At 42.0% G+C, this 12,354-nt stretch overlaps 1 protein-coding gene across 1 annotated transcript in view; it reads right to left on the reverse strand.

The window, feature by feature from the left end:
• Positions 1 to 12,354, reverse strand: part of SEC24D (SEC24 homolog D, COPII component) — a 97,344-nt gene that overhangs the window by 82,255 nt on the left and 2,735 nt on the right. The window contains 1 exon segment of the mRNA XM_006153094.2: positions 9,163 to 9,321. Coding sequence (XP_006153156.1) covers positions 9,163 to 9,321 — 159 coding nt within the window.

Raw genomic sequence — 12,354 nt, forward strand, 5'->3', positions numbered from 1 at the left:
CCTCTGCATTATCAGCCTGAGGGAAATAAGTGAAGAGTAGGGTCTTTCACACCGAAGATACTGAGCGCATCTTTCAGAGTTTAATAGTTTTTCCAGGACCCTCAATAATAAGGTGATGACCCAGTGCAGGGACCACTCAAGTCATCAAACTCAGTCACACGAACTAGAGGCTCACACACAAGTCACTGCAGCTCCCGGAAACAACTGTGTTTTCATTGACAAGCGGCTCTTCTCTGAGATCTTTAGAGGTGTCTCTTTTCTTTGGGACTGTGTTCAGACATATTTCTCTATTCTTCTAGACAAACTGTGGTAGAGAAGAAATACCACTGAGTCTGGATTAGTGTAGTTCAAGCCCCCACTGAGCCACTCTCTAGTAGTCGAATGACCTGGATAAGAAGTTATCTTTGAGGAACTCAGTTACCTCTTCTGCAAAAGGAAGGGCTTACACTAGATTACCTGAGAGACCCCTTCTAGCTTCTCAAAAGGGAAAAAGAGAAGAGCTACAATTCTATTTGCTCTGTATTTTCATCCTGTTTTAGCTCCAGCTCTTCTGAATCACTGACTCTACCCTCCTCCTCTCTGGGAGGAGGACCCAGAGAGAAGACCTCCTACCAGCCTTGTACTTCATCCCTCTCATGACATGTCCTGCTACATCATCATCCTTTGGTTATCTTTCACCAGAAGTGTCTTTCCTCAGATGTAAGGGGATCAACTGGATGACCGGCAGTCACCCAAAAAGAATGGCTCAAATCGTCATTATAATACTTTTGATTCAGATGCTTACGTAGTCTAGAATGACATGTAACCACTAAGGTGGCAGTTTCCATGAAGAATATTACTGAAGCTTTTACAAAGATTTCTTCTCTTAAAACAGGATTCCATAAGCTTAAAATTTTAAATATTAACTCTAAAATCATAGTTTGATTTAGCAATTTTTTCACAGGGCACATGCACTCATCAGAGAGACAGAGATAGAAAGTGAGAAATCACCCCCCAGGGCTGATGGCCATGCTGCAATCCCTTCTCCTCCATTCTTCTCCTGGGATCTTGGGCACGCACACATGCACTTCCGGCATGAGTTTAAGCCACCAGGTCTAGGACTCAAATCGCAATCGACTACATGGGAGTCCAGCGACATAGCCATTATGCCAACTGCTGGTCCCAATATATGAACATTTTCAATGCATTTTATTTTCATTTTATTTTATACAGAGAGTTCTAAACCCCAAATCCAGCAAAGTTAGAAAACATGATGCTGGCAGTCACAAAGACTTGGGTGTACATTGACAATTGACAAAATACTTTATCTTTCCGACCCTTGACTTTTAAGATTATGTCATGGCAATAATGTCCCCCATGTACGGGGATTGTTCTGAGAATAAAATGAGGCATTGGAGGGCTTCAAAGGTGGTGCAGCAGTAAAACATGACATTCTAATGTCCCGGGTTCCTGTCTGAAGACCTTACTTAATATACCTGCCCATCTTCCAGGGCTGGCTGAAGCTGGGGAGTGAATCACACCATCAAGACCCAATTGGGAGGAGTTGTCTCTCTCTTTGTCTTTCTTGCTTATGAAAGAAATTTTAAAAAATTTAAAAAAAAATGAAGCAATGGAGACTAGCAGTGTAATGGTTATGTCTTGGGACTCCCACAGTCAATCATGGTTCGAGTCCTAGATCCAGCAACTTAAAACTCATGCTGATTGTGTGTGCATGAGTGCCCAAAATCCCAAGAGAAAAATGGATGACAAGGGATTGTGGCATGGCCATCCCCCCGGTAGGGGATTTCTCGTTTTCTGTCTCTCTGTCTCTCTGTCTCTCTGGCGAGCACACACACCCTATAGCAAAAATCTTTAGAAAAAAAAAAAGTGAAGCAATGGATACGAGAGGACATGAAAATACTCTTTACTCCCTCATAGTCATAGCACCTGCCCTCCTTTTTCAAGGATTTATATATTTTCTTTTGTTTTTTGTAGAGAGTTTTGCTATAGGGAGTGTATGTGCTCACCCAAGAGACAAAGAGAAAGTGAGAAATCACTGCCTGCACAGGGGATGGTCATGCCACAATCCCTTCTCCATCCTTGGGATTTGGGGCATACATGTGTATGCGCCTGGTAAGAGTTTCAAGACTCCAGGGTCCAGGCCTCGAAATGCAGTAGTCCACGTGGAGTCTAGCACCTTAACCAGTACAACATCTGCTGGCTTCAAGAAATTATATTTCAACAAAACATATATACCACATTATATGCATACTTCTATTTTTAATTTTAAAATATTATTTTAGACAAAAGTGAAAAACCTTCAATAGTAACACTAAATGTTTTCAACTTAAATAATTACCATCACTACAAGAAACTAAAAAGTTACTCTTGCTTTTTAGGTAAGTAGTTAAACAATGATTTCTTATTAACATCCTCCATATACATATTATTTCATATATGTTTAGATAATCCAAAATTAATTCTGACATGTACAAGCAATAACATTAAAAACCCATCTTCCTAAGAAGTGTTCTCCTTTTTGTTTTGGAAATCAACTCGCTAGCAATGTTTCAAACTCAATTTCCTCAACATACATTTCACATGACTTGCAGGCATTTATGAAAGAGACAACCATGCAAATAAATAATTACAGAGCCATGACATGAGTGTTCTAACATGCTGAGGGATTACCTAACTCATCCTGGGGTAATCAAAAGTCCAAAGAAGAAGGACTGCTTGAACTGAATCTTGAAGAACAGGCAAGAGTTTTCTCGGCATTGAAGACAGGATAAGTGACTCTAGTCAGAAAGCAAAGCTTGAACAAAGACAGGAGTGTGCGGATAACCAGGGACTGGCAAAAGGTTCTGTGGGGGGAACATGGCCAGAGTGGAGGTTGTCCAGACTGGCTGGGGTCAGGATGCAAAGTTCTCTGTGCCATTTGGACTCCATCCCCAGGGCAGAGGGTGTCCATATCACTGTTATCTACAAAGTCATAGTCTTCCCTTTAGTGACATTATTGATGTTTTCAGAAGTGATCAGACACCAAAAAAGCAGGTTCTTTGTAGAGCAGTAAGAGAATTATAAAAGGAAAGGAACACCACACAATGAGAATGAACTAGCTGTGCTTATTGTGCTGAAAGAAAAATATAAAATCACAAACTGGTCTTTAAGGCATGGCAGATGCGATGTGCTTACTCAACACCAATTCTGATTCCTGTCTGGCTTCCTTTCATATGATCTCAAGCTAGAAAGGTGCAAACTTCATTTCCTGGTCTGCCCTGCAATTTGGGTCGCCCTGTGTCTAAATTCAGCAAAGTGACCAGTGCTGGGGAACGCTACCTACCCTGGTTCTTCTGGAGTAGGAAAGCCATGATAGTGGTGGAATGGTCCAATCTGGGATGTGGATTCCTGTGGACTATATAATCTGGCTCTCTGCCTTCTGCAGTATCCTGTCCACTTCCTGATACTCCTTAAGGATTCTCTTTCCACTAGGAGGAATTCAGTTATCAGCAAAGAAACCCTAATCAAAACAACATCACAGAAAAGCGTATCTTGAATTTGGCCCCAGAAATGACCAACTAAAACCAAAATTATAAACCACTGACGGATGGGACCAGCAGTTGGCGTAATGGCTAAGTTGCTGGACATGTAGTCGACTGAGGTTGCAGTCCCAGAGCCAGTGGCTTAAATTCATGCCAGGCACGTGTGCATGCATGCCCAAGATCCTGAGAGGAGAATGGAAGAGAAGAGATTGTGATGTGGCCATCCCTCCTGGGGGGGGATTTCTTGCTTTCCGTCTCCCTGTCTCCGTCTTTCCGGTGAGTACACACACCCTATAGCAAAAGCCTTTCAAAAAAAAAAAAAAAGATTGATGGAGAAAAAAATTATCTAAATTCAACCAAGATGAATGGCAGAGTCACTATGGATCTCATTCTCAGAGCATCAGTCCAGGTGCTGGACCTATGCAAACTTGCTCTTTATCAGGTGCCTTCGCACCACCATCTACACAGCCTGATTGGCTCTAACTAACAATTCTTGCTCTTCAGCTTCCAGACCCGTGGTTCTCCACCAGAGAAGGTTTTGCCCCTAGGAGGACATTTGGCAATGTCAGTGACATCTTTGGTTCCATAGCTTCCAGGAGCAAGGGGTAAGGAGGAACTTCCAGCATCTAGTGATCAGAAGGCAAGACACCACTAAATAGCCTACAATGAGCAGCACCCCCCACACACACCATACACCTACTCATGATGAAGAATTTGCTGGCCACAAGTGCCAACAGTCCTGAGACCAAAAACCCCGCTCCAGAGAACACCCTGCCTAGCCCTGATTCCCTCTCCACACTTTCTAATGTACAGTGTAGTGCTTTCTAAATGCACATGGGATTGTGAACCTTCTCACCTGAATGCACTTTTGTAACACCTTACTGCTCTTAAAATAAAGTTTAAATTCCTTGACATGGCCCCACTTTCCACTCCAGGAGCACCTCTCTCTGGTCACACTCTATACTCAGCCATGTTGAATGTCTTATAGGTCCTCAAAGATGCCACCTTGCCAACTCCAGAAAGCTGCCTCCCTACCTGGCTCTCACTCATCTTTCAAGTCATTCTCTCCAGGAAGATTCCCTTCCCCGAGTCTTAGATGGATGCCCCGTGGGTGTTCCCATACCACCCTCCACTTCCTTTATCATGGTGCTTGCCCTGAATAGTAAAAGTCAACTTGCTTAGTGCATTTCCCATCAGAGAAGAAAGTTCTAGAAGGACTGAGATTAGGTTTACTTTACTGATTCTTTTATCACCACAGTATTTTGCTCTTATAAATAAACCTGTTCAGTTTGCTGCTACCTACAGTTAGCACTGGAAAACACAATTAACAGGCATAACTGGAGATATGGTATACAATAAACACAAAGCAAGAATTAATGCTGGTCAAGTCTATGGTAAAATAGATACTGGTTGTCAGAAAAAAATTTTTTACACTAAAAAAAAAACCCAGAAAAATAAGTCATAACTTTTTCAACAGCCAATACTTTAAGGAACTATAGCTAGGTTCCCTATATTGCTCAGAAAATCAACAAAAAGATCATCAAAAGATTAGAAAAAAACACAATGACTGAAGATTAAGGTACATGAGGTTATTTGGCACAGAGGGTGGGATATCTAATTTAGTGATAGCCTTAAGTAAACAGAAACACCACAATTTACAGGGAGGTTTATTTACACAGAGTACGATAGTCTAGTTATCCATCTGAGAACTGAGTAAGGGGGAAGTGGCTTAAGACAGAGCAAGAAGGATGTAAGTCCAACAGAAACAAAATATGGGATCGCATTCAATTAATTGGTGTTCCTGGCAGTGACTGTATTTTCATTTGCAAGCAGCATTTCTCAGTCAGAGATCTTTAAAGGTCGGGAACTGCCTGAAAACATGACAAGAGCGCTGAGTCTGAAGGAGGAGTGTGAAGATAAACCTCGTTAAGATGATGTGGAGGAACAGGTTGGTTTTCTGGGAGTGTAGAGTACTGATCGGAGACCTAGTACAACCAGCTTCCAAATAGCAAGAACCGGTATCGCTAGAGAATGGCAATGGGCAGAGGAATTTTTAAAAGGAAATGGGAGGCTGGTCCCACAGCCTAGTGGTTAAGGGAACTGAATCTCATATGGCCAACCATGTGGTTTGAGTCCCAGATTCTAGCAGCCTGAAAAACATGACAGGTGCATGTGCATGCTTGCCCCAAATCCCAGTGGGATGGAGAAATAGAGAAGAAGGATTGTGGTGTGACTGTGCCCCATTAGAGAATGCTTTCTCCACCATCCCAACGCCACCTTTGTCTCCCTTTGGTGAGCACAAATGGCCTTTGGCAATAAATTTAAAAAAAAAAAAAAAAAAAAAACAGAAGGAAAGAAAATAAGTAAAATAATGAAAATATAAGGAGCTTAAAATATAAACAGAGGCAATGAGAAAACCCATAAAAAGATTTGGGCAAAGGAAAGTCCAAATTGTACTTGCATGCTATAAAAAACCCCTCTGACTCAGGAGTGGACGTTTGGGGAAAGGCGGCATTGGAGACTGGGACCCTGGTTAAAAGGCCATGTTAGCAGTCAGGTGAGACGGATCGCGTGAACAAGAAGAATGGCAGGAGAATGGGGAGGACAAAGCAGGTAGGAAAGACATTTACGATTTCTCCAAAAGGATTTGAGAAACCAGTTGGACTGGATGAACTAAAAAGGAGTGTGTTTTGTGAAAATACTGAACATTTCTGGAGTGGATCACTAAATAAATGATGCTAATGAGTGAGACTCGGGATGTCAAAAAAAAACACGTGTCTACAAAAGAATACTGAATTGTTTTGGACATAAGTTTGATGTGCTTACATAAATAGGTAGGTGGCTTCCTGAGGAACTTAGGAAAGACATCTGGGCTAGGAAATAGATCTGCTAGACAAGCACTCATGTGCAATGACACATCTTAGGGAAGAATCTGTAAATGAGAGAAAGGATGAAGACAGAACATAGAAGAGGAAACAGGAACCTTACAGGTCATGCAGAAGAACGGGGTTCTTTAGAAAGACAGGTGCAGAAAGCAACCAAGAAGAACAACAAAAGAATAGTGTCATTGGAATCAAAGGAGAAGATAGTTTTGTGAAAACGAGAGCTGTAAACAACTGCAGAGGACAGGATAGTGTCCATTGTATATAGTAACAGGAGGGCCCCTGACGACCACCATGAGAGGACGGGAAGGATGGCTGGGGTGTGAGCTGTGGAGAGCCACAGAGGAAGGGGAGGAAAGGATAGAGAGTTACTGAGAGCAATGAGTACTTTCTTAAGGGGATGAGGAAGGAAGGGTAAATTATACTGTGGGTTATACTTAAGTAAGTGTGAGAGCTTGCTGTGTACTTTCTTCAGCAATGTGGACAGGAATCCTAGCTTCACTACTCACCAGCTCTGTCAACTCAGACAACTTACAGTATGCCAGATATCTGGTTTTCTTAGCTGCAAAAGAGGACTAATAATTTACTGCATAGTTTTATATGATAATTAAATAAGATAAAATATATATAAAGCTTTTAGGACCAGTTTATTCACTTATTTCTTTCATGAGCAAGAAAGATAGAGAGATAGCATCCCCAGAAGGGTCTGGTGCTGCGATCCACCCCCAGCTTCAGCCAGCCTCAAATTATGGGGTTGTGTGCCTGGCACACTCAGGGAGGTTCTGGACACAAATCTAAAACCTTCCCATGTGGATCATCTTGAAGAACCTCACATTTACCTGCTATGCTGCTATCTGGCCCCTGCGACCTGTTTTTGATACCTGATATCTACCCCAAAATGAATAATGTGTAATTACCATCACATACAATACTGGAAGAGAATGAACCACCAGGTAGAAACTTTAAGAAAATGGGTTAACAGTTCCTACAGGGTCCAGAAAGACAAGATCATAAATATTATGGGGAGGATTTGTTCTGGACAAGAAGAAGGATGCTTCATCTGGAAATCTTTATAAATTGGGGACGATTAAATCACAAGGGTGATGTTCTACAGGAAATTCATCATCTCAAGTATCTTTGGTTGCAAAGTATGTGACTGCTAACATCAGGCCCTCACGTCAAGCTTATCCCAGTGAACTTTTTTTTTAGAGAGGTTTTTGCTCTAGGGTGTGTGCACTCGCCAGACAGACAGAGAGAGACAGAGAGACAGAAAGCGAGAAATCACCCCCCAGGGGGGATGGCCATGTCGCAATCCCTTCTCCATTCTCTTCTCGGGATCTTGGGCATGCATGCACACGTGCCTGGTGTGAGTTTTAAGACTGGACGCAAACCGCGGTCAACTACGTGGGAGTCCAGCGACATAGCCATTATGCGAACTGCTGGTCCCCTGTCCCAGTGAACTTTGAGAGTTACTCACTGTGTGGATCACCACTGTCTGTATATGATATATAATCATATACAGGATCAATCTTCCCCTTAACATTTATAATCTTGTCTTCCTGGATCCTGTGGGGACAGTTAACCCATTTTTCTCCAGCGTCTCTCTCTCTCTCTCTCTGGTGGTTTGTCCCTACTCAGCATTCATATATATGATACATCTGTTGCATGAATTTGAGATGAAATCCCCCACGTTCTTGTAGGAGCCCAGGAACTGTTTGATCCATGTATCTTTTGGAGACTTGCAACCATAAGACCTGAAATAAGCTATTATTCATCTCACCCCTGTCTCCTGAAGCTTGGTCCCTTAGAGAAGCACTTTGATAAAGGGAGGTGGCCCGCTGGTGCCTGCAGCCAACAATAGTGGTCAACCCATCCCATCACTCCCTTTCCTGACCTCGGCTCCAAAAGCCAAGATTCTCTGTTGGGTCCCGTATATATCTTAAAGCAAATAGTCCTGTTCAATAATGAATTCAAGACAAGGTCAAGTTTTTCTTGTTATTATCTGTGAATAATATTTTAAAAATGTTTTTCTACATGAATAATCATCATTGTACAGATCTAAGAGCACTTTTACACTCTCAAAATTGATTTTGTAATACCATATCTATCAATAAAACTCATTTTAGGTACCAGCAGTAAGCGTAATGGCTATGTCACTGGACTCCCATGTAGTCGACCATGGTTCGAGTCCCGGACCCAGTGGCTTAAACTCACGCCGGGTGCATGTGCGTGTGTGCCCAAGATCCCGAGAAGAGAATGGAGGAGAAGGGATTGTGGTGTGGCCGTCCCCCCTGGGAGGGGATTTCTCACTTTCTGTCTCTCTGTCTCTCTCTGTCTGTCTGGCGAGTGCACACGCCCTATAGCAAAAACCTCTTCAAAAAAAAAAAAAAACTGATTTTATTGTCCAAATCACTTTAGTGTATATGTACACATATCAGTTAATTCATTTTTCATTGACTGTTTAAAATAATCTCACACCACTAATTAACTATAAAAAGAAGTCTAACAATAAAGCTAAACCACTCAGAGAAGCTTCTCTGTTTCAGTCTATATTTAACAAACAAGTTTATATTCCATGTGATAACAAATGGGTTATGTGGGGTTCTGCTCAGGGGTCTGTTCCAGATGATCCTCTAATCACGAGCCGCTGCCTCCCATGACAAGCATCCAGTGCTTCCCAAGCTCACCTCTCACATCATCTTTTGTCCCTAAGCCTGAGAAGGGAATAATCACATACAAGTCGAGAGATGGCACTTTACCTGGTGGAGAAGCTATGGGTGAGGGATCCCCATAGTGGCCGTAGTGAGGTGGAGTGAGGCCTATTCCAGGCTGGGACTGAGAATAAGGCGGCGTCGCCACATAACCTTGTTGACTCATTATAGAAATGGCATGCCAGAGGCTAGTTCTACAGGAGAACGCTGTAACAGAAAAATAAAAAATTGTAAGAAAGAGAGTTTTAGTCACTCAATGCTATAGAAAATTTAAGTGTTGTTAAATTTTTATGATCGTTTGAGGAAAAGTATAATTATCAGGTGCATGAGACACTTTCACATCATCCGATGTAATTAGTGTATCTCATCTTTACCGCTAGAGAAGGTCGAATCACAGCTCTGTGGAACTCCGTCAATCACTTCAATAGTCCTAGGCAAATTCTCAGGCATGAAACTTGAACAACTGCAGACCCGTTTTTCACTGGAAGCCTGAAGTTGCCACAGTCTCGCTTTTGATTTCCATGACCATGTTTCAGCACAGAACGCACTGTGCCACTCAGCTGACTGCTCTCCATAACTGCCACTGGCCTGTAATCATGTTTTATCACCCTGTCTTTGTGGTATTCTTTGAAATACTAACTACACTTGATCGTAGCCAAAAGGCCAACAGTGATATAATTAGCAATTTCAATCTGGTAGTTAAGACAAAGAGAAATCAATAGTCCAACAAATATAGCAGGAGATAAAGTTGATGATGGACCTATGAGTCAGAGTGATGAAGCCAGGTGGCAGCTACCATTCAGAGTTGTCAGTGGTTCCTCAGACAAAGATGACAGAATTGTATTCTCATTAAAATGATATCACAACTCTAAGAACATGTGCACCTATACTGAAGGAACTAAGAAAAAAAGGGCTTGTTCACTGTTTTCCCCTCAGCTACCCCCAACTCCAATGCAGCTAATATCTTCCAACAGTCTTCTCTGCTTCTATGCAACTGAGTCCTTTGGTTTCCACTTAAAAAATGGTAACATTCGTATTGGTCAAGCAGGAACATACAACATTTGTCTTTCATAGCCTACCTTATTTCATTTAGCATTATATCGTCTAGGTTCACATTGTAACAAATGACAGGAATTCATTGATCTTTATGGCTGGGTAGTATTCCACTGTGTATACGTGCCACATTTTCTTTACCCATTCATCAGTAGGTGGTCCTTTAGGTTGATTCCATGTTTTAGCTATCATGAATAATGCTGTAGTATATGGATGTGCAAATGTTTGTCCTTTGGGCGCAAAGAGGATTACTGAGCCAAAGGATAGTTCCAATTTTAGAGTGCTGAGTACCTGCCATACTGTTTTCCACAGTGGCTATACTAGTTGGCATCCCCAGCAGTGGCACACAGGGTTCCCCCTTCTCTACAACCTCATCAGCACCTATTATTCTTTGTTTTTATCATGGCCATTCTGACTGAGATTAGACGAGACCTAATTGTGGTTTTGATTTGTATTTGAGGGAGGCTGCTGGGAGAAAACGACTAACAGACACAAGAATGCATGTAAACAAGTAGAATAGTTATGGAATGGCATACCACAGCAAGGTAAAAACAAAATGACAATATATATTAAAAAACTAATAGAATGAATATTGAATGTACACAACTTAATGTAATGTTAAATGTTGAAGATGGTGAATATGTTTATATCCTTGATTTGATTATTACACCTTGTATGCATGCTTTTAAAAACTATACTGACAAGCATAAAGATGTACAATTATATGCAAATTTAAATTACAATAAATTTTTAAATAAATTATCTGACCCAAAATGTTAATAGTGTTGAAGCTGACACACCCTGTACTAAATCCTGTGTTACCCAAATGAGATGAAAAGATTAACTGTCTTCTTCTATTATCACGATAAAGCTCTATTATCTATTTTTTAAAAAGAATAAGACAATTACAGCAAGGGAGAAAAAGTATAATTTAATATGTGTATAGGTACACATGTTCACAAACCTAACAAACCCATCTTGATTTTACTCAGAACCCAAACATCAACTTGCTTTACATTTCTCTTTTTTTTCCAGGTTTTTCACAAGAGACATTTCATAGGACTGACTGAATATTTTCAAGAAACATTTTTTATCAAGACAGAGGATACCTGAATCCTGGCAAGAGAAGTGGGTTTCAATTCCATGGCTGCCAGTACTAGCTGTGTGACATGGAACTGGCTGAAAACCCTCTCTGGGCCTCTATTTAAAAAATGAAGCCTCCAAGAGATTTCTCAGATGCAAACCACTGATTCTACAATTTCTCTCTAATTTCTTCATCTAGCATAGGTATCATCCTTTTGATTTTTTAGTTACTGTTTTCTAAGGTAAAAGATTGGTGATAACCTGCTAAGCCTTGAAAGAGCCTATTAAATTCAGAAAACGGCATTTCAAATTTTAAAAAGGCAAGCTTAAAATCTGTGACTGATTTTCATAGTAACCATAAGTTTCCTAAATGAAAAGCAACCAGATAAAAATATGATGACATCACTTTCTTCTCCCTGGCAGAGGGAACGACAAAGAAGAAAGAGGCAGGCAAAGGCTTTCGGGTCCACTTTGTTGCTGACAACACTTTCCCTCCACCCACTTAGCAGAGAGAGACGTGGCAGCCTGAGCTTCGGTCAAGCACACCCTGCACGTCGGGGAAGTGAGCGGCACACACCTCCGGGCAGCCTGCTGCTGAGTGACGGAAAAGAAAGGCAGAGATCTTCGCCCCAGACAGCCGGAGTCCGCCGGGTCCCAGTGCACTGGTCCAGGGCGGACCGTGCTTCCTCCGGCGACCTAGTGTGCCACGTCAAACTTCCTCACGCACAGCACCAAGTTACAGAAACCTGACTCAGCTGCAAGCGGCGACATGGCAGAAAGCCACTTGGCATGGACAGGCCTAGGATCAAAACCTGGGGGGGGTTCCGGTCCCAGAAAGGTCCCCAGGCCTTGGTCGCCTGGCAACTCCAGCCAGGGTACACTTCAGACCCTAGAATGACTTCGGATTTGGCCAAATCAGTTTCACTACCAGGATGTCCCAAAGCTTAAAGGTACAGTTGCTTTTTTTTCTTTTTCTTACTATGAATATTTCCAACATTCCCTTTCTCCAAGAAAGGGGAAATCAAGTTGATACAGGGACCAGGAAACCACTGGCGGTAACACTGGGACGAGCGGCTACCCCGGGCCCCCACCCCCCCGCACCAA

Source organism: Tupaia chinensis, unplaced genomic scaffold (genome assembly GCF_000334495.1).
Source record: "Tupaia chinensis unplaced genomic scaffold, TupChi_1.0 Scaffold000362_1, whole genome shotgun sequence".
Classification (NCBI taxonomy): Eukaryota; Metazoa; Chordata; class Mammalia; order Scandentia; family Tupaiidae; genus Tupaia; species Tupaia belangeri.